This window comes from Trachurus trachurus, assembly GCF_905171665.1.
Source record: "Trachurus trachurus genome assembly, chromosome: 4".
NCBI classification, from domain to species: domain Eukaryota; kingdom Metazoa; phylum Chordata; class Actinopteri; order Carangiformes; family Carangidae; genus Trachurus; species Trachurus trachurus.
The window spans coordinates 5,078,637-5,102,067 of NC_139898.1; the positions used below are offsets into that span (position 1 = coordinate 5,078,637).

At 42.7% G+C, this 23,431-nt stretch overlaps 1 protein-coding gene across 1 annotated transcript; it reads left to right on the top strand.

Moving 5' to 3' along the window:
• Positions 1 to 17: 17 nt before the first annotated feature.
• cc2d2a (coiled-coil and C2 domain containing 2A) lies at positions 18 to 21,880 on the top strand. Its single transcript, XM_083969849.1, is given in 39 exon segments — positions 18 to 160; positions 325 to 406; positions 609 to 662; positions 857 to 937; positions 1,031 to 1,175; positions 1,445 to 1,539; positions 1,660 to 1,764; positions 1,849 to 1,929; positions 2,014 to 2,217; positions 3,384 to 3,549; positions 3,671 to 3,807; positions 3,904 to 4,035; positions 6,445 to 6,654; positions 6,747 to 6,853; positions 7,291 to 7,431; positions 7,544 to 7,700; positions 8,391 to 8,656; positions 8,871 to 9,048; positions 9,304 to 9,457; positions 10,608 to 10,755; positions 12,229 to 12,367; positions 12,596 to 12,799; positions 12,906 to 12,998; positions 13,097 to 13,188; positions 14,606 to 14,773; positions 14,911 to 14,971; positions 15,143 to 15,252; positions 16,500 to 16,596; positions 16,678 to 16,776; positions 16,866 to 17,048; positions 17,052 to 17,066; positions 18,005 to 18,208; positions 18,311 to 18,400; positions 19,495 to 19,608; positions 20,054 to 20,188; positions 20,292 to 20,414; positions 20,501 to 20,559; positions 21,172 to 21,349; positions 21,489 to 21,880. Coding segments are annotated over 37 exon segments (4,863 nt in total). The 5' UTR covers positions 18 to 160; positions 325 to 406; positions 609 to 656; the 3' UTR covers positions 21,675 to 21,880.
• Positions 21,881 to 23,431: the final 1,551 nt, after the last annotated feature.

Sequence of the window (23,431 nt, forward strand, 5' to 3'; positions counted from 1 at the left end):
CTCGTTACTAGGCAGCGGTAGCGGCTGTGCTGCTGAGGGAAAATAATATATAACGTACACACACTAGTCCACAACTACAGTAGAGACAGCCAGTCCGATTCATAACCAGTTTATTATCGTAAAAGGACTAACTTATCGTCGTAACCCTGGCAACTTCAAGGTAGTTGTTCGCGCCTTGATTTACTCCATAAACGACTCTAAAGTAGCTTCACGGCTCTGAAAAGCCACATTTAAGCTAGCCACCTAAACCGTTAAGACAACGTTAGCTCTTCTACTTAATATATTAATATATAATACATATATATCTGTCACTTTCTATTATAGTGAAATTCGGGAAAAACTGCGGAAGAAAGGGCGCGCGCTGCAGGAAAGTTTGGTGAAAAACAAAGATGAGGACGACGTCCAGGTAAGTTAAAGTTTCTACCAGTTAACTTAAAATGAATCCTGTTAACGGTACACACAGACACTGTTATTATGGACACACAAGAGCGAATGAACAGGAGCCCTCCTCGACAAGACTCAACCTGCCACAGAGGAGCGGCTCACTGCAGACAGAGTCACAAACACACCGGGGGCTAACGCTTTAGCAAATGTATTGTACCCTATAGGCTCTGGTTCCGTCCACCAGGCTGAGCGAGGAGAGACGACGCACAGCAATGAAGGTTGGTGTGTGTCTGTGTGTGTTCCTGTAGCTTATAGGCTGTAGTTCCCCTCGCTGCCCGACCAGACCTGCTTACTACTGTCTCTCTCTCCTGCCAGCGCTCCCTCTTTCAGCTTCACTGTGCTAAACAGAGACGTGAGTCCAGCTGCTGGTCTGTTTACTGTTTGTCTCAGGTGTGTGTTTGTGCTTCAACAGGAACAGGAAGACAGCGATGAAGATCCAGGAGAGACGCTGAAACGCACGTTACGGGCTCAGAGACAGAGGAGGAAGAAAAGGGTACATCCTCCTCCTCCTCCTCACCCTCTCTCAGTTTGATAAGCTTGAACATGTAACAGTAACCCCTGCTTCTCTTTCTTGCTATTTTGTTAGCTGCTTGAACACTCCCCTGCTGTGGAGTCCACTGATGATGTGGAGGAGATATCCACCGTTCAGCCCCGCAGTGAAGATGAGGAATCAGCTGGCAGGGCAGCTGATCCCTTGTTTTTGTCCAAACCTCCAACTGGTTCTCTGAGTGGTTGGTGTCCTGAGCATTCATTAAATCAGATTCACCTTCTTTAACCTTAAATGAATTAACATATTTCACTTCCACTTCAATATAATGATCTTAACTTTTCAAAATTCAAGCAAGAATGAAATAAATATGTAAATAGACAAATCTGACCAAGCTGACCGTAATATTTGGGTATAAGATAGAGATGATTTAGTCTGAAAGTACTGAGATTTGATAATCAGCCACATACAATATGGAGTAATGTTGTTCCATGATGTGCTTCTGTCCTCCAGCTCTCTCCCCCCTGAGAGGTCAGCACTCTCCCCACTCTCAGCATTTAGACAACTTTGTGACACGACACCTGGAAGAGAAGCTGAGAGCAGGCAGAGTAAGACTTAATACTGTCTCTCCACGCAAACCTGCTTTGGATTTGAATAGAAATAAAATATATAGAGATACCCTTGATGAGAACTACTAAAGCATAATAAAAGGTCTCTCTCTTATGTAGTTTAAAGGTGAGAGCCTTCAGCAGGAGGAGGAGCTCTCTCTTGAGCCAGCCAGTCGCCTCCAGAGTCTTAGAGACAGAGACACCGTGACAAGGTTTGACCAAGAGGTGAGCGTCTACCACAGTCTAATCATCATTGTCCCCCGACTAATACAACCCAGCAGTTGAAGAGTAACCACCAGAGTTTTACAGGTTGATACCGACAGGTCTGGAAGACATGATGATCCTGTGGACATCAGTGCCAGGGTCAAGTTCAGAGAAGTGGCAAAACGAGTAAGGCTTGAAAAAAATTAAATACTTCATGTAAAAATCACTTGTATTGTTGTATTTACATTTATGTGATCTTTTTGAATACAGGTAGAGAGGGGCCTTCCAACGGCTGAGGAGTCGTTCAATTTTTTTACATTCAACTATGAGCCAGATCCACAAGATGAGTCTGAGAGTACCAGCAGGAAACGACAAAAACAGAAAAAAACAGCCTCCGAGGAGGAGAGAGATGAAGAAGAGCGAGATGAAGCCGGAGAAGAAGATGAAGAAAATCAAGATGAAAGGGAAGACCAGGTAAGACACCAACGATATCGTAGGTCATTAATCACTTGTTCAATATCCTTTATTTAACCAGGTAAAAAAACTCATTGACATTTAAAACCTCTTTTCCAAGAGTGACCTGGCCAAGACGGCAGCACACAAGCACAAGTTACACAACACACAAGACACAAATAAAATACTATCACACATTTCAGGAAAACATGTTGAAAACACATTGTTTGATTGACTGTTTTAAATATATTCATGTCGGAACCATACAAAAACTGTGATTGTACGTATTCTGTCTAGGCTCACCACAGCTGGCAGAGCACAGTGTTTTTTTTTTGTTTGCTTAAAGGGATAGTTCAACATTTTGGCAAATTGGCCTATTGCCATAATCCCTATAGTTTGTTCAAGCTATTTTTAGAAGGACGGAGCTGAGCCGCGAGCTGCTCAGAGCTACGCTACGGAGGCACATGGAATTTCTTGGTTTCCCTTATCAAACTCATCAAATACACGATCCAACAACTCCAAAACACTCTGGTGGACAAGTTGTGACCTGCACATTCACCACGCTAGGAGATAATAACGGAACGTTACGAGACAGAGTTGTTTTAGAGGCAAATGCAGAGACTGCCACCGACGGGAACGCACATCAGTGGTTTTGCCTGAATTTACCTCGAAAACAACTCTGTCTCGTAACGTTCCGTTATTATCTCATAGCGTGGTGAATGTGCAGGTCACAACTTGTCCATCAGAGCTTTTTGGAGTTGTTGGATACTATATTTGATGAGTTTGATGAGGGAAACCAAGAAATCCCATGAGCCTCCGTAGCGTAGCTCTGAGCAGCTCGCGGCTCTGCTCTGCTGTTCTAAAAATAGCTTGCACCGACAATTAAAGGTAACAAACCTACTCCTAAGACTATAGTGATTATGGCAATGGGCCAATTTGCCAAAATGTTGAACTATCCCTTTAAGCAAATATATTTATTGTGCTTGATGCACAATTAATGTGAATGTACTGAATACATAACTGAAAAAGACATTTTTGATGCTTAACCCGTGAGTTGCTCCTGAATGTTTCACCTCTGGTCTACTACATTATTATAATGCACAGCGGCAGCCATGTATTATGTATTATGTATGATGTGTGCGGCACAAGCAGATTCCAAATGCCTCATATTCTTTGTCCTGCCCCAGAGTGAAGATGCTCCTCTCGTACGAGACGTGGAGGATGATTTATTCGGCATTGGACAGTCATCCCAAGACTTCCTGGAAGTCAGGAAAGCAGAGTATGTTGGGTACCGAAAGCTAACTCAGAGAGAGAGAGACAGTCAGATTTTCTTCACGCCAAGTTTTCAAACAGGTATTCGATCATACAGTACTAAACCACCCGATTCATACCAGCAACTCTGAAACACTGTCGAGTCAGCTTTATCTTTGTGTTGAGGAGGAGAATGACTGTTTATTTATCATTCTGGTCACAGTTCCGACCTCCAACAAACTGCCTGAAAACATGAAGCCCCGTTATCTAGAAGACGAGGGTCTGTATGTAGGAGAGAGGCCTCCTGTGTCACTGACCAATGAGAACATTCTGGAGAACCGCCTTTTGAAGATGGAAGAGGTAATCTCAACTAATCCGGCAGACCATGTCACAGTTTGTGAAGTTTCCAGGAATTCTCTAAGATGTGTCTGTTTTTATTATTATCATTTTTTGAAGGGGAGGAAATGGTTCGGAGATGACGGCAGGATCATCGCTCTGCCTGACCCCATTAAGGAATCTTCCACGAGGCCCCCGCTCTTCCATATGGAGGAGGACCTGGACCCCGCACTGCAGACCGTATACAGGAAGGTCAGAGACACATCTAAAGCCACGTGCACATCCACGCACTGAAAGGTGCTGCAGTGGACTCCGATTTGAGCGCTCCCTCACCCCTTTGCCATTTTGATCGACAGCAGAAGGGCAGTTTGGCATTTGATGTAAAGGAACAGTGAGGGGGTGGGGGCTGCTATCAGAGAGTGGAGGCTGACATATTAGTCTACTTGCCAGCCCATAGGGCCCCATTGTGAACCCGGAAATGTTGAGTACCCCAAAGTTTTATGTTAGAAATATATAGTATGGGTCCCCAGTATTCAGAAACTGCCGGATGCTAACTTATATATATTGGGCAATTAGCACAATTGACATAATTAGCATAGATTTGCATATTTTGCCTATATGGGCAATATTTCAACAAAATTGACTTGGCTGATCTGGGCAATATTGGAGTGGTTTTAGGGGTTATTGATGATGCTGAATCCATTTCTGACATTTTCAAAATTCAAAATGGCTGTCTAAACCGGAAGTGACCATATTTTAACCGCCAGTGGGCCGATTTTGATGGATTTCAATCTGGTCACTTCCGGTTTAGACAGCCATTTTGAATTTTGAAAATGTCAGAAATGGATTCAGCATCATCAATAACCCCTAAAACCACTCCAATATTGCCCAGATCAGCCAAGTCAATTTTGTTGAAATATTGCCCATATAGGCAAATATGCTAATTTATGCTAATTATGTTAATTGTGCTAATTGCCCAATATATATAAGTTAGCATCCGGCAGTTTCTGAATACTGGGGACCCATACTATATATTTCTAACATAAAACTTTGGGGTACTCAACATTTCCGGGTACTCATTGTTGGCAAGTAGACTATATCCATGGTGTCAGGTTACATCAAACCTAATACAAGCTGTGGAGTTACCTTTGAGGAGGAGCTGGCTTCATAATCTAACATGAGCTTTTATATGCATTCACTCTGTTGTTCATGTTGCTGTGGTTGCAGCTGATGATTTATAATCCAAATGTTGATACCGTTAAACCTCCTCCACATTTTACCGCGATATACACAGTATTACCGTGGCCAATTAAAAATCTTGTTGTACAGCTCAGATGGAGTCACCAAAATGTCGTTCAGAAAGGGAATAGCTTACCAAACAGAAGAATATTGAAACGATAACAAAACATGTACATTAACAACATATAGTTTATAGCAAAATGTGGACAGCACCGCTAAAAAAAAACCTAGCATTTTCCACTTTGCATTTATAAAATGAGTGCAACATTAGAAGATCTAACCGTCATCAGAGCACTGATCTGAAACACTGTCAAGGCTAAAGAAAGAAACTGTGTTTCTTTATAATATCTGCAAGAAATAAAACACTGGCACAAGCCTACAAGACACACATGGTAACTATGGCAACATAGTGCTTCAAACCTAGCCAAGGTTTTTGCAGAAGTTGAGTTTTTCTTGAGGACCAACTCACTATATGCGGTGCACACCGTCTTTTCCTCTCTCTCTTCTGTGAGCTGTCACATGACGACGTCACATCCATCAACTTTATCAAACATCTCCCGAATGGAAAACATTCTACTATTGGAGTAAAATTAAAAACTCAACCAGACACATGTAGGTGCTGGACACACACTCATTATTTAGGCAGTAAAATTAATTCTATTTAATATATCAGGCCCCTGTATGAGTGCACTGCATTTTTTTTACTGTTGTTATTTTAAGATACCGTGGTATACCTTATTACCGCCCAACCCTGAGGATTATTTTCTTGATTGATTGAATCAAAAGAGCTGTAGTTGATAAACTAATCAAATAATGGATTACTGGCCAAATATCTCCTGTGTTAACTTGTTATCCATTGATTCATAAAGGCTGTTGAGGCATGCTTTCTCTTTCATGGTTCATCTGTATCCTCATTAGAAGCAACAAATTCTAGACTGTATTTTTCACAAATTTGGAAACAGCATGATTGACAGTGGTAAAAAAAAAAGAAGATCCAAAGCAGCTGTTCCGCTCCGGTTCTCTTCAGTCAGTGTCTCCTCAGTATCATTAGGATTAAGATCTTTGTTGTCATTGTGCATTTACAATGAGATACTGTTGGAGCAAAACCTCTGTATGGCTAAAAAAGAAAAAGAAAAGCAAAAACAATGAATCAAGGATCCTCACATTTTTATTAATTTATTTTTGATTCATGAGACAGGTGCAACTGTCAGAGGTGATGATCATCTAGAGAACAAAGCATTCATTATGGCTCAGTTGGGTGTTTATGGTACATTGTTGTCATGCATGGCTATTAATCTTGCCAACAATTTTAGTCTGCCTCAAAGCTTGCACATACACTTGGATAGATGCAAGCAGAGCACCAGCACTGAATATATTTCATAGTGATTTCATTATGATGGATAATGTTATTCACTCCCCCAGGCTGTCAAGTCCAAGTATGCAGATCTGTACATCGCCGGCACAGCAGATCCTGAAGGAGATTACCAGCTCGATGTGGATGTTGCTGGGCTGATTTTCTCCCATCACCCACTCTTCAGTCGAGAACACGTCCTGGGCGCCCGCCTGGCTCAGCTGTACGATCAGTACCTCACAAGGCAGCACAACAACCTCACAGGACACCTCACTGACAAGGTGAACCCAGCCAGCTCAACTACCAGTGACTGTTCTTTTATATAAAAGGCAAACTTATGTACATATATTTCAATGTTTTCTGTCTGCTGCAGTTGAATGGGTTGAGGAGTGCACTGCGGAATATTCTGGAGATCCACGGCGGGCAGGACCTCACTCAGGCCATGCAGCAGAGGATATCTGAGTATAGTCTAGAAATTCGGTGAGTTCCTCAATCACAATCATTCTCCCAACCAAGGTTATTCTAGTTTTAATGAGTTAGTTTTTCAGTTTGCCTTTTTTTCTCAGTTCGGTTTTAGTGAGTTCAACAAGTGATGAAGCAGTTTTGCTTTAGTTTTTATTTTTGAGGAATTGACTAGTTTCTATTTAGTCTAAGTCTTAGTTTTATTTTTCCGTCCTATATTGGTGCAACTTTAGACCTCTCTTAGAAAACTAAAACTAAGCTGATGTTACCTGACATTCAGTTTAGTTTTAGTTAGTTTTACATTGTTCATTGTAGTTTTTATTTAGCTGTCGGAAAAGTTTTCATTTGTATTTTTATTTCAGTTTACAAAGTTATTTTTTCACTGCTAGTTTTAGTTTTAGTGAACTATAATAACCCTGATCCCAACTGAACGTTTGTGCTCCTGAATGTCACAGAAACACGCGGCAGCTGCGTGACACTGAGCAGGAGAAAGACCGCACTCTGCTGAAGAACATAGTTAAAGTGTGGAAGGAGATGAAGGCCTTGAGAGAGTTTCAGAAGTACACCAACACACCTTACAAGCTCTACCTCAGAAGGTAGATATCTACTGAAGAATCTTATTGCTTCACAATTCCTCTGAATCATGTATCCTACATATTCTTGTACGTCACTAAATGAGCTGTTTTGTTTTGCTCGTGTTTGCTCCAGGGAGACCGTGGACCAGGCGTCAGATGAGCAGAGGTATGAAGAGGATATCTTGGCAGAGGTGGTGGAATTGGAGGCAGAGAGCGAGGAGGACTACCAGAGGGAGCTGGCCAAGTACAGGAAACAGCTGGAGGAGTGGAAGCTCTCAAGAAGGAAACAGGTGCCCACCTCCAGTTTTTACTCTTTAGCTCAGCTCAATGACTTTCTACATCTGAACATATTGCATGTTTTCCTACAAATGTTAATCGACACTTCTGAGAAATAAATGAATGAAGTGAATGATCATATTCTGCTCTGCACAGTGCACACTATCCACCGTTTTCCGAACTTCACCAACGGAAGCCGGTTGTATGTCACATTGCCATGGTTTCAGTAGCTGTCATAGTCACGGTAAACGCATGGATCTATTAACGCTGGCTTTTAACTATGGATATCACATAAATGTCCTGTGAGGGCGACGACGCTTCGACAAAACAAATAGCAGCACTGCGCTCTGCTGTATCTTTCTTGTTTAAGCTGCGCCGTCCTCACAGCTGATGTACACGTTGCACTCAACGTTGCACTTTGTTTGTCCCTGGGGTTGTGCTGCGTAACTGCCACATACTGTAAGTCCTCCTATGTGACTTTTTAAAACATCTGTACTGTGTGTCCACCTCAGATTAATTTGTTTGATATCCATAGTTTAAAGCGAGCATTAATAGATCCATGCGTTCACTGCGACTGATGGCTCCCGAAACCATGGAAACATAAGCATACAATTCCACCGAAAGAGCAAAACTGGCTTCCGTTTGTGAAGTTCGGGAAAAAAGTGGATACCATATACTTTATACAGTATACCCACTGTTTTCAGAGAGCCAAAAAGAAGAAGAGGAAAAAAAAGAAGGGACAGGCACCGGGCGACACAGAGGAGGAAGACGCAGAGCAGGAGCTGAGTGAATCAGAGGGGCCCGTTGAAGAAGGCCCCCCAAAGCCAGAGGCCCCTGACAAGCCAGACTTTGAGTCTATAGAGCAGCAAGTCAGAGAGAAAGCCTCCAGGATCCGCAGGAAACCAGGAGAGTCCATCCTCATCCCTGAGCTGCTGGCATCTGGAAAGATCACCGCCAGTGAACTCCCGAGGTATCAAGTGAAACATGGAGAGGGTCTGGGTTTTTTTACAATGCAGTTTAATGCAGACAGCTCAGGTTCACTTTGTAAAAAAAATAATCGAAGTATGCTAAATGTAGTAATTGAATCCACTTGTGTACCCGTGTTTTAGTTTTAAAAAAGACTGTTCATTTATTTTGGAAGTGAATTATGTGACTGATTTCTGATTTTTGTTCTCTCCTTGTAGGGGTGAAATAGCTCGAAGAGAGGATATTTCCAGACGTTCCCTTTTCATCAAGATCCTATACAATGACAAGGAAGTTTCCCGAACTGACAGCCGCTCCCTGAGCACTGATTTCAGGGTGCACTTTGGTCAGATTTTCAACCTCAAGATAGTAAACTGTCCGCAAAGCATCAACTTGCAGGTAGAGTACAGAAAATATAACGAGTGTTGCCTCTGATAGAAGGCTATAGGAACTGTATTTTCTTCACATTATTTCTGCATGTGTGTGTGTGTGTGTGTGTGTGTGTGTGTGTGTGTGTGTGTGTGTGTGTGTGTGTGTGTGTGTGTGTGTGTGTGTGTGTGTGTGTGTGTGTGTGTGTGTGTGTGTGTGTGTGTGTGTGTGTGTGTGTGTGTGTGTGTGTGTGTGTGTGTGTGTGTGTGTGTGTGTGTTGTGCAGGTGTTTGAGGAGATCGGATCGTCGTGTTCCCTCATGGCTGAAGTGTTCGTTCCTGTCCCAGAACCGTCGGTCCTGACTGGGAACGGCCCGCTGGAAGAGTTTGAGTTTAGCAGCAACCAGAGAGTGATGTTCGACCATGAGGGAGTTGGAAGCGGTATTTGACACCAACTCAAATCTAAAATGCTGTCACTCACTGATACTGACACTGATACTGATACTGATTCCACTACAACAATTTGCACAATTACTTACTCTGTATTCTGTATCTATAGCCGTTTTCCCACTAAAATTAGCGGGTCGACGCGGGTTTTTTAAACGCGGGTCGACCCCCTAACAATCGGCATTTGGCCCCTTTCCCATTGACCAAAATGAGCCGAGTCTGCCCCCCCGCTGAGGGATCAGACAGAGCATAAACCAGTCGCCCCGCTCTCATCCGCGGTGCAAGAGACACACACAGTCATGCCACAGCCGCCCGCCGCGGAGTGTCCGTCCGCCGAGGCAGACTCTCTGGCTGGCTGACCTGGAGCACCAGGACCGCGGAGGACAGAGAGTCTGCTGCGGCCGGATGACGGACGTCCGCGGCACAACACGTCAGTTAAACAGACTGTCGCTTCTTTTCTTTTCTTTTTTTCAATCGTTTTTGATCCCAGTCTCGGATGAGAGCAGAGCGGAGCAGAGCTTTGTTTTGGTACGTGATATGAGACGCGACCGGCGCGATGACGTAGCGTCACGTAACGTTCAGTGTCATCACGTAAATTAGCGGGTTGACGCGGGTCTGGCGTTCCCACTGCAAGCTGTTCGGAGCCGAGCCGATTAAAGGCGATTTTAACCCGCGTCGCTTGCCGAGTCGTTTGACCCGCGTCGACGCGGGTCAACGCGGCTCGGTGCGCCTTTCCCACTGCCACCAAAAGCCGATTGTTAGCGGGTTTAAACAGGTTTTTTGGCCAGTGGGAAAGGGGTATATCTTTATCTTTATCTTTATTCTATATGTAAATCCTGAATTGTATATAGACTGCATATTTTTTTGCACTAGAATATTTTAATTTATTCTATTTAATTTGATCTTATTTTATTAAAATGTTTGTTTTATCCCTACCTTTAACTATTTTTTGGTACCTTTATGTTTGCACCTGACCCCACAACAAGTTCCTTGCGCTGTAAACTGACCTTTACTGCTCTTGGCAATACAAACATTTCTGATTCTGATTCTGATTCTCATACAGTTCTGCTCTAAGAACCTTATATTTCAGTAACTTGCCCACTCAGTCCCTGACTGTCCTCCTCTCTCTCACCTGTCTCCTCAGATGTCCCCCTCTCATTCGAGGCTGATGGCACCAACAAACAAACCCTACTGACATCGGGGAAGCTGTCTTGCTGTGTTTCCTGGGGCATTGGGGAAGATGATGTACCACTTGCCCCTCCTGTGTCTCAACATCCTGCCGGCATACACAGGTATAGTATCACTTTAAATACGGTATTAAAGTTTAACAGTCCAGGCTCAATATCAACAAACCCTGTGGGATCTACATCTCTTCTTTAGTCGTTTTACAAGAATAACACAGGTGGTTGTATTCATGAATGTGCTGTGCTACTGTCTAGCCACCGATAAGCCGTAATATTATGAACACCTGCCTTTTTTTTGTCCCCCCCCCTTTTTTTATTGTGCAGTATAAGTGTCAAACATAAAGCAAACATAAAAACATGACACAGCACAAGACAAGAAAGACCTAACGCCACAACACAGCGGCCAAAAAATTAAATGAATTGAGAAATTGATAGATAAGAGAGAACAAAACAAGAAAAAAATAAATAAAGCCAATCGATCAATCAATCAATTTTTCCCTTTCCCTTCCCTGAGCACCTGCCTAATATTGCTGGTCCTTTTTGCTGCCAAATACACAACAAACGCTTCTGATAGATCCTGACCACTGCAGAAACAGGGAACAGCCCACAAGAGCTGCAGATTTTCATGTCGTCCTTGTAGAACTGGATCAGATCCTTACTCTTACTATGACCTGAGGAAGAGCAATAGCTCGAAACGTTGTCACTATAAATTATATTTATAGGAGCCCTTGCAGTGTATGAGCTTTTCTTCATTTTTTTTCAGTCTTGTTTTTTGGCTCTGCACCTGCACACAGTGTTGTCTATGGATGTACGTGCGTTTCTGCTACTTTTTTTATCAGATCCTATCTTTTACTCCATGTGTTAGGACTGATTGGTGTATCCGCATGATATAAACTTAGTCACTATAAATGTGTTTAATATAATTCAAATCAATTTTATTTGTATAGTAGTCATAACAAACATTCTGTCAAGGCACTTTATGAGGTGAGTCAAGCCCAGTTCCCACAGAGGACAGAAGCAGACTCAGGGTGGGCAGCTCTCAGCTTTAACTAGTTGGGTTAGGAGGGTTTAGGAGGAGAAAGAGGTGTGAGTGTAGCCCTACTCAAAGAGCCAAATCACAAACACTCCCCTGTCTGTTCTCTGCTGTTTTATCTAATAAGCTCATAACAGGGATGTCACGATTACTTGTTTTCACGATTAATCGCGTTATTAAACGCCACAATTATTTAATCGTAAAGGTTCCTTCCTACATACAGTCACTTTCCAAAAATGATTATGTTGGAACCGTGTCGGCAGATCAGTGAAACATGCACCGAATGTAAACAAAGTTATACAACATAAAGTTTGGCAGAGAAACACTTATTCCCTCCAAACAAACGTATTAAGTCGATGACGGCCTGTCAAACATGCCGCAATGAAATAGGAAATATGTCTGATATGAATCATCACCTTTGGGATAACCACTCATATATGAAGCTCAAGACTCGTTCTTAGTTTATGAAAATAAATAAATGTGCCTTGTCAGTTTGACAAAAACCAAAGACCTCTGTAGCTGGACTAATATCAATCCCTGTTTTCCAGTGGCTTGGCCCGTCTGGATGCCGTCACATTCATCGGAGCCTCTGGACTCTATGACATGAAAAAAATTGGCGAGTGGGCCACACAGTCCCGTCTGGACCCAAACGATCCGAAAAATGCCTCCATCATGCAGTTGCTAAAGGTGGGTACCAGAGTGCAGCACTGTGCAATACAGTGTGTCAGCAACCCGGGAGACCTCAAGCTTTCACACATTCACCCTGTCTTTGTGTGTGTGTGTGTGTGTGTGTGTGTGTGTGTGTGTGTGTGTGTGTGTGTGTGTGTGTGTGTGTGTGTGTGTGTGTGTGTGTGTGTGTGTGTGTGTGTGTGTGTGTGTGTGTGTGTGTGTGTGTGTGTGTGTGTGTGTCTCCAGGTGGCCAGCAGTGGAGAGGTGACAGCTCCGGATTACTTTCGTTTGGAACAGCTCCAGGAGGAGTTCAACTTTGTGACCGATGAAGAGCTGGAGAGGTCCAGGAGGTTTCGCCTGCTCAGGCTCCGGAGCCAGGAGATTGCAGAGTTTCGGAATTACAAATTTATTCCTGCTCAGGAGAGAGAGGTCCCTGATAAGGCCTTCCAGGTTAGCCGTCTAAATATTTACACCTTAGAATATTTTGGATATGCCACAATGAAGATGTATGAGCTCTAGGCTCATTATGTTTTTTCTTTGACTGAAATGATTTCAGGAGTATGAGAAGAGACTGAAAGAAGGAGACGTTATCGACACCAAAGAACATCTGGATTCACACAGAGCTTTAGTTGCCAAATACCTTCAGAAGGTAAGCAGACCCGACACATCTGATGGAAACGTATTTCTAACTCAGTCTTTAGCTCATGCTTGTGCTAAGTGTTGCATGTTTTGGCATTTTCCCCACAGATCAGAGAATCAGTCATCAACAGATTCCTTCTTGCCAAGCATCACTACATCCTGTCAGACTTAGTGATTGAAGAGGAGATACCAAGCATTGGGTAAAAAACAATACGTTATCTCACTGAATAGTCTGTCTCATCTTTCACAGTTTGTGTTACGCATGTTTTGTGAACTGGACACTAAAGACGTGTCGTAATAGATGATTTCCGTGCACTCCTCATCTGCGCTCATTTGTCTTGTCAAAAACAATTGAAAAGCGACTGAACTCCCTGCTCCAGATGAAAAAGTTCAGATAATTTGGAGTATGTTAAACTATGGGATCAAGGGCCAAATCCACCTGTCAGAGAGAGTGACAGGGCCTATATAAACCACAGACTGATGTAAGTATGTTTCTTGGCCTGATGCTGCTTCGGTCTATTTGATCTACACCCAGCGCCGCATTCCCCTGGCTGAGGAACACTCTTCTCTGGATGTGTTCAAGAACATGTGGACATGCAGATGAGAGAAAATCAGAAATGAATTTCAGCCCTCGATAAGCAGAGATTTATGCACATTGATTTACACTGACGCCATTCGCTCTCTTGGCCGTTACTTCTGTTTTTTCATTATTGTTGTCATCATTTTTTCTTTCCTGTTCCATTTTTCTGACATTCTTCTGCTGTGCATTTCTAACAGTGGTGCAGGTCCTGGGTATGTGCTTAGAGTTTCTTTTCTTTTTCTCCATCCCCACTGCGTCTCTGTTTACCCTTTTTAGTTTGAACCCTGAGTACCACCACAGTAGTGACAGTTAGGCTTTTGTCGTATTCAGTCCTTCTAGGAATCTGCACAGGATGAGGTCCAATTTGAAACATCAGTTGAATTGGATTAGGTCACAATACTATTTTTTTCTTTTTATTAAAATTTGGTGTTTTTACCTAATAATACTAATCTATGATTGCTCTGATGCTGGGAGACTCCTTACTGCAGAGTTGCTCTATTTTTATGACAAAATACTTTAGCAGTCCACAGTGGATACTTATTGAGTAACAACACAGTATAAACTAGGGGTGGAGGAAAAATTGATACAGCATAGAATCACAATATATTGCATGGCAATACGTACGCCAAGTATCGATCTGAACAGAGTAAGAAGTTTATCCTATTAGAAAAAACTGATGTTAACAAAGTTTTCACTTGGAGACATCATTTGCAATTGTAAAAAGCTAATAAATAGCACCTATATCGCAATAATATTGTCTCAAGACAAGTATAACATATAATCATATAATATATGATAATATCGTATCCCAAGATCTCTAATGATCCCCACCCCTAGTATAAACCAGTTCTCACCAGTCCCATTTTTAATGGTGTTTACTGTGGTCACACCAGAATGAGATGCTGATACCTGGAGGGACTGAGTACTGTTAGTGACAATAACCCTGTGGAAAAAATGTTGAACTTGTAGTCATTCACATTGAGTCATATGGCGCTCTAAATCAACAACTGAATTAAAGTTTTTGTTGTGACTATCAGGCTCCTGGGACTCAACCTCTTCAAGCTGGCTGAGCCCAAACGGCCACTGAAACCTCAGAGGAAAGAAAGAAAGAAGGTGACGGCACAGAACCTGTCAGATGGAGACATTAGACTGCTGATCAACATCATCCGGGCCTACAACATCCCCATCCGAAGGCCCCAGACCAAGTCAGTGTCAAACACACCGAGTCAAATTCAAATTAATTACATTATAGTGGAATGAAAATATTCTGTTCATGAAAAATCTGTTCCGCTGTTTTTCGGCGCTAGAGAAAACGTTTCCTTGTTTCAATGTGTTATTTCAGTAACCCAGCACAGTCACCCCAAGCTGCCATCCAGGTTGGCTCTGATTGGCTGCTTGGCCAGGTATAATACACCTCCACCTTACTATGAAACTGGTTGCAAAGTGATCTCTGCCATTCACATATATGTTATGTCTGTGTATTTACAAAATTAATTTCGATTTAGGGATTAATAAAGTAATTCTCATCTCATTTAATCTCACCTCATCTTTGTGTGTGTGTGTGTGTAATATAGGTACAAGTGCGGCCGTTTGTGGAGGTTTCCTTCCAGCGCACCGTGCTTCAGACCACCACAGCAGAAGGACCAAACCCCTGCTGGAATGAGGAGCTGAAGCTGCCGTTCAGGTGACAGTTTATTTAGCAGCAGGTTCAGGAAGACAGCACCAGTCCACCCAGTAGCTTATAATTTACCTGAGATAGTGTCAGCAAGACTGAATGCAAGTTAACTTTTGCTAAATTCAGACTGCAGGCAAAATGGGGCCAAAATCCAATGTCTTGGGGGTCAAGTTACCAGGTCAGATTTTTTCAAAGTAGTGTGAAAACTGAAATCTGGCCCAGATCCGATTTTTTCAACTCAGATTTAGATCGCTTCCATATGTGATCCTGAATCAGATTCAGATCCAATTTTTTCCAATGTGACCCCAGTGTGAACAGCTAAGGCGGATTTGATGCGACTTTTACGTCACTTTACAATGTTTACTCTAGGTTTTGTTTACCGACAACAGAACAGCTGTAGCAAGAACGTGAGCACTGAAGGAGATTAAATAAAAAAGGACAAGTGGTGTTAAACTTTGGGTTGTAATAACCTTGCTGACATTGTTTCTTAATAAACCGAACACTGCCCAGTGGGTTGAGACACTTTAGGAGGTTTATTCCTATATAGGGTAGCCTAGAAATCTAGACGCACCCTAGTGGCAGCAAATATATTTGCTCCGTAGGTGGGTCTAGAAACGAGCCATAGGAACTTTTTGAGTCTCAAACACCGTTTGTGTTCACCAATCACAGCGCTCTATCTGTTTAGAGAGTCGTTGGGCGGGCTTAACGCGATGACGACATACATTTTAATTGGCTTGTCAGGCTAACGACATCCTGCTCTTTGCTCTGATTGGTCGTAGCGCTACCCTATTGCGTGCAGAGGCAGTTTGAAAGACAGCCTTCATCCCGCCCCCTGGATTGAGCCGAGGTCTACCGGTCGTTTCCAGACTAGACATTTTAATGATATAGTCTGGCTTGTCAGGCTATAATAGGGTATAAACTAAAGTAATGGTAGCCTAACTGAAACTAAAATAGAGAGTTTGGCTCTTTTTCTTCATTCTTTTCTATGTCTCCTGTACAACAGTGTGCTGGCCTGGCGCTGTTGTTATTGTTCTTTTGCGCGTGGGGGTCAGTTACTCTGGAATCTGATATAGGCCACATTTTAGATGGTAATGTGAACAGCCAAACAAAAAATCGGATCTGAGTAAAAAATCAAAATTGAGCATTAAGGCCTCATCGTAGCCTTATTTGATAGATCCCAGCTCTGTCATTTTAACTGGTACTGAATTCAGTTAAATTCAATAAAGTGGCTAAATATATAAACTTTATCTCTGCAGTGCCCCAAATGGTGACTACAGCACTGCCAGTTTACAGTCAGTCAAAGACGAAGTCTTCATCAGCATATTTGATGAAGTGGTCTATGAAATCGGAGTGGTGAGTAAAACACTGCAATCTTCGTTTTGTTTTGTTGTTGTTGGAGTTGAGGAGTTTTAACCGCAGTATTTAACTTCTCAGAACGATGCAGAGAGAGGGAAGTCCACACACACCCGCACAGAGAAGCACTGGTTGGGTTCTGTCAGGATTCCCTTCAGCACCATCTATTCTCAGGCCAGGGTGAGAGTCCTGAGTTGTAGTCTCTTTATGACAGGCATAATGAGCGCCCGCACCGCTGACTTGATTTTTGTCTATTTGCATCTTGGCAGATTGACGGAACATTCAAGGTGAATACGCCAGCGGTGCTGCTGGGATACAGCAAGGAGCGCAGCACTAATGACGGTTATGATATTTTGCGGAGCCTGAATGAGGGAGCATTTATCACACTGTTCATCACCATCGAGCCTCAGCTGGTGCCTGGGGACTCTATCAGGGAGAAAGTAAGTCAGTGCTAACCTCAAGGATTGATGGTGTCTGCTTTTCAGTGCCCATTCTGCATCACTGTGATGTTTCAGTTCATTTCTGTCTGTACATGAGGTTCTTTTTTAAAGGGATATTTCAACATTTTGGCAAATTCCTATTGCCATAATCCCTATAGTTTCAGGAGTAGGTTCATTACCTTTAATTGTTGGTGCAAGCTGTTTTTAGTTTGGCGGGGCAGAGGCGTGAGCTGCTCAGAGCTACACAACGGAGGATCATGGGATTTCTACATTTCCCTCATCAAACTAAATACACAATCCAACAACTCCAAAACACTCTTGTGGACAAGTTGTGACCTGCACATTCACCAGGCTATGAAATAGTAACATTACGACACATGAAGCAAATACTCAGAACTTCTAGTAGTTCCGGCTTGGCATTTGCCTCGAAATCTCTGTCTCGTAACATTCCATTATTATCTCATAGTGTTGTTGTATTGTGTATTTGATGAGTTTGATAAGGGAAAGGCGAAAATACTGCGCGCCGTGCAGAGCTCATGTCTCTGCCCCGCCGATCTAAAAACAGCTTGCACTGACAATTAAAGGTAATTAACCTACTCCTAAGACTGTATATGGATTATGGCAATAGGCAAATTTGCCAAAATGTTTAACTATCCCTATTTAAACATTTCTTTTCACATTCAGTTGCAGTGCATTTCTTTATTTTAGTGTATTCTTTATTAATTATTTTCTTCAGACATTCATTAACATTCATTAACATCACTGTGTTCATTTTCTCTTATGTTTTTCATCCGTTTGTGTCACTTGCTTGATTTGTCTCTGCTGCATGTGCTAGATAAAGGAAATTAAGGTAAAAGCCCATTAGAACACTCATCCTCTTTCATTCCCACCCACTCATTCCTAAGGTACATCAATACATCTGCATAGTGTTGACTTGTATTGGTCTAATTTCTGACCTTGGCGTGCAGTTTGACAGCCAGGAGGACGAGCGCTTACTGCAGGCCGCCGAGAGATTTGAGAGGGACGCAGTACAAGGACACCCGGACAGACCCTGCATCACCACCGTCATAGACCTCAATGGGAAGACGGTCTTCATCACGCGTTACATTCGACCGCTCAACCCTCCACAGGAGTTACTAGAGGCCTTCCCTAACAACCTCCAGGAAACCTCGGTCAGTGTGATTGACAGTTCTGCAAAGATGCTGTTGACTTGTATATTTCCTGTTTACTCTGGTTCATGTCCTCTCTCTCTCTCTCTCTCTCTCCCTCCTCAGGCCCTGGTCGCCCGCTTTGTCTCTCTCATTCCCTCGCTGCCAGACAGAGTTTCCTTCTCTGGAGCCTGTGACCTGTGGAGTACCTGTGATGTGGGTCAAAACTCTTTGAGGCATTTGCCGTGTTTCCTCTACGTGGTACCGGCTCAACTCGACCCGTCTTGGGTACCAGGCGCTATTCTGGCTGTTGTTTTCCATTACAGGATAGTACTGCCTTTAGAGTAGCTGGTCGTCATAGTGATTCCGCACAAAACTTCTGCGACGTAGGGTTGGCCAGTAATATGACAGTAAGGTATACCGTGGTATCTTGAAATAGCAACAGTATAAAATTATATATTTAATAAAAATAAAAAAATCGCAGTGCACTCAGGCTCCATTTCGCCACATTTCCTCCCTCTTTTCTCACTTTCACTTTGTAATTCTTACCTTTAGCTTTAGCGTTAGCAGCAGCTCAAACTAACTAGGCTACATGCTCACAACAGCAAGCTGTGTATTAAACGGCAGAGCGACAAGCCACTTATTTCTACCCTGTGATATCAAGGAAATATGACCATAATAACCGATAATAGCCTAGAAGAACACAATCTTTTTTTTTCACGATCTCGTTTTCTCCCAGCCGTATTTGCAGCTCAGTGGAAGCTAACTGGCAACCCGGAGGCTGAAATGCCACAGACGCTGTGACTGGGAGAGAGCGCTGGGTGGCGACACGTGCCAACCATAGAAATTCAAAACATAAACATGATTTGCGGTCTGCAAAAAAAAAATTTTAGTGCGAATATCTTGGCTGTAGGATTCTTGTTGGTGAGTTCAGTATGTTATATGAACATTATTCCTGAGTCTCTGTGACATATTAGGACAATTTTACAACCAGTTGCTTTAGATTTCTTACATATTGTACCTTTAATGATGCAGTGAATATTCTCTCTGACCAATCAGTGGTCTGCAGTGATTTCACGTCACCTTTTAAGTACCTCTTTACCCGTTTGGGAACCTTAGCTGAGGTGGTACCAGAAAAATAGCAGCAGGTACCAGATTCCAGGTACTTCTACCTAATGGAAACCCAAAAAGGGCGAGTAGAGTCAAGTTGAGTCGAGCTGGTTTGACGGAGTGGAAACATGGCTGTTTGACTGTGAAAAGAGGGAAATACCCATCTCACACTGCTTTGTGTTTCCTCTTCTTGTTCATAGCAATTCCTGACGCTGCTAGCAGGAGATGAAGAAGAACACGCTGTACTGTTATGCAACTACTTTCTGTCTATGGGCAAGAAAGCCTGGCTCATTATTGGTACTGCTATACCAGAGGTGGGTGACATCACTTTGTAGAATGTAGTAGAGCTTAAAAAATGTTTTTCATTTTGTCATTAGTTAATGAGATCACATGATTTTATCTTGTATAATATAATACAATCGATTGGGTCAAAACCAAGTACATGTCTGGACTGCTTGAGGTCAATGTCCAGAATGGGGGACAGAGCTGAAATGTTTTTTGGAACAACTGACATCATGTATCATATTGTCATCCAGCTGCTTTCAACTCTTTATCTCTTTCCCCTCTCACATGTACAGTATTTCAATTCAGCTGAATTCCCAACAAAGCTGTTCTCTTTTACATGTTTTTCTGTTTCTGTTGTCTCGGCAACAGAGCAAGTTTGAAACACTGACTGACTGACTGTTGGCTTGTGATGTTGCCGGTGGTGCCGTGGCCTTCGCAGGCAGCTCTAAGCTCTGGGATCTTTTCATTTCTCAGGGACCCACAGCCTACGTCCTGACCAGCGAGCAGAGCCGCTACGTGATCTGGAACCCCAGCACCGGTCAGTACTACGGCCAGTACGACACCTTCTGCCCGCTGCAGACGGTCGGTTGCCTGATCAACGCTGACAACGTGAGTGAGGACGAAGCAGCCGTGCACAGTGTTACGTGTCACTCTTCTGGAATAGTTTTGTGTTGTTTCTGGTAAGTCATTTACTGTTCTACGACTTCTCCAGGTGTGGTTAAACATTCAACAATACACCTCACCCATGAGGATGGTGTTTGACACCGCCAAAGCCAATCTGTGGAAGCCCTTTTTCTCCAGATCCTTCTCCCACCCGGGGCTGTCCAGTGTTCAGGTGAGTGGTAAATTGTGTCTGTGTTTAGTCTCATCGCTGGTTCGATCTGATGATGTTGTTCATGCTTCTACTCGCTCTGCCTTCAGCCAGAGGAGCTGGTGTATCGGCGCACAGACAAAGCAGCTGCAGCAGAGCTTCAAGACAGGTGAGTATCAGCAGCTGCTACTACCACTGTGTCATGCTGATTTTCTTTTTTTTCTAAAAGTACCACATTTGTTTATTGCATCAAGGCTTTTTGACTTTGTCAGGAACCTATATTTAAACAAAATAAAACAAACAAAAAAAAAATCACAAAATTCTAAAATGCTCTGGTTAAAATTATGACATGTTAGGGCCGGTTTCGACCTGGTTATAATGATAAGAACAATAATGAGAGTTAAAACTGAAATCATAAGTGCAAAACCAACCATTTCATGGTTAAGGAGCCTAACAACATAACCAAGAGATGAGAAACAAATGAGATGATAAATAATTGTTTTTAGTGTGTTTTACAGCTCATTTAAGACTCGGGTCAAAACCGATGGTAGCAGAAAGCTGACAAGAGGAAGGTTAAATTGAAGACTGGGGTATACTAACATTTTCATGGATAAGGAAGCCTGACAATGTAATCAAGAGATGAAATACAAATTGGATGAAGAAAAATGTTTTTATAGCTGATTTAAGAAACGGGTCAAAACCGACCCTAACACAAGAGATGGTAGCAGAAAGAAACAAGACTTTTTGAGTTACACTTGAGACAAAATCTCACTCTCCACAGAATTGAGAAGATCCTGAAGGAGAAGATCATGGAGTGGCGTCCCAGACACCCGACCCGCTGGAACCGTTTCTGCACCACCACCCTCAAACAGTTCCTGCCCAAACTGGAGCTGACCGGGGGCCGGGACGTGGCCGAGGGGCACCGGCACGAGCTCCAGAACCTGCTGGGAGACAACAGGGTGAGTCTTGAGCTGAGCCACTAATTATGATGTCATCACATCAGCCATCACACATTATCTCTCCAGATGCTGATGGAAAGCGCATGGACAAGATCCATTATCATAATTGACCACTAATTCTCATATGTTTCCTTTTTAGATCTCAGGATTCCCCCTGCATTTCCCATTCTCTGAGATCCAGCCCATCATAGAGGCGGTGTACAGCACCGGAGTCCACAACATTCACGCATCTAATGTGGAGTTTGCCCTGGCTGTATATGTGCACCCATACCCCAACAACGTCCTGTCTGTGTGGGTGTACCTGGCCTCACTCGTCCGCACATGACCCAGGAGACACTTATCACTGTGCTCTGCTGTAAAGATGAACTTCAGTTTTTATAAGGCTAATGACTTTACTCACAATATGCTTGCACACTATTGTAAAGTAAGTCTATGTATAAAATGTGTACGAAGCAAATAATGTTTGATAATATTTCATAAGAATTTTGATATCTGGCCACCTTCCTGACCTTCACAGTGTCTCCTCTTGTCACAGGATGTTTCAAACATAATAAAAACACTGAGGAGCACACATTGTAGATATATCAACACAATCCAAACTCACCATGTAGGTCAACACATTCAGCACCTCTGACCATCTGCCTCTCCCATTTGTAGGTGTTGATGTACAATTTCACATTTGCACAATTTTTGTTTTCTCAAGAATTAAAAATGATTCTGCCAGACTTTTGTGTCATTGTGTTGCTTATGAACTAAACATTTCCGAAACAGAATGTGCAGGACTTTTGAACAGACCAATAAATCCTGTAACAGATTGACCAGACAGTCAGAGAACTGGAGCAGGCCGAGGACAGAGCAGGCTGTTCCCGACCTGAGCCCGCGGTTCCAACACTCTCTTTCCAGACCTGTTGGCCAGGCCAGTGCTGATTGCTGCAGCAGGTGAAGTGTTGATCTGTGTCCCACCAGAACTTTAGTATCAGACTCCTTAACTGTTTCGCAATTCCAATTTTTCTTTCATCAATCTAATCTACACTTGGCAACTCACAATGATAGAAAAAGAGTTAACAAAATTAAAGAATCAGATCTCATGATTTTAGTCCAATAAGTAATTCTATTGCTGCCTGAACTAGCGCTGCAGGATTCGCATCATTAATGTGGTCCGGAAAATATGTTGAGAGTGTTGAAAAAGTCTGTCCAATGAGCACAGCTCTCTCATTTCACAATGAAACTACAGGTTTTGCAGGTATTGTCACTGAAGCTAGAAGGTCAGAGGTTATCTTCATTATGTACTGTTCTACTGCGCCCTCAGGTGGTGGAGCTGTATTTATGTGTAAGGCTTTATTACAGTTTTTCTCAATTGCTAAAACACTAAACCCTGTTGTCTGAACCAAATTCTCAGTTGCCTGAACCCACTGATTGAATCAGTCACTCTTATGGCAAAACCATCAGCACTTTTTACCTGTTTAGACACAACTTACCAACACATTTTCATTGTGATGCACTTGTGTTGCATAATGCTGAGCACAGGTGGCAAAAGTCAAACACAAGTAAAGCACAGGTTTCACCGGTTGAACACAACAACTCAAAATTGATTACACTTGTGTCCAATGATTTGAGGGCACATATACTGTAAGCTAGTTCAGGATGAAGTCCTGTGGGCTGACCCAGTACAGAGAAATGATGCTGTGGCTGAGATGCACTTCTCATTTCTATATTTTTACGTAGGCCTACTGCATACAAGTGCTAAATGCACAAGATTTATGTTTGTTTTTGTACTGTACAAGTGCTATGTGTAAAATGCACAGGATTTCTGCTTTTTGTACTTTTTTTATTTTATTTTTTACTGTACTATGTACAAGTGCTAAATGCACAGGTTTTTTGTTTTGCAAGAGGAGAAGATGAGAGACGACAGGGTGAAGGAAGAAAGGATGAGGGAGGGATGAACTGGGAAGAAAAAAGAAGGAAGGAAAAGGGGATGAAATGGATGTGGGGAGGGAAGGAGGAGGGTGAAAGAAAGGGAAGGAGAGAAGTGCTAAATGCACAGGTTTTTTGTTTTGCAACATGCATTTAGCTGACAGTGAA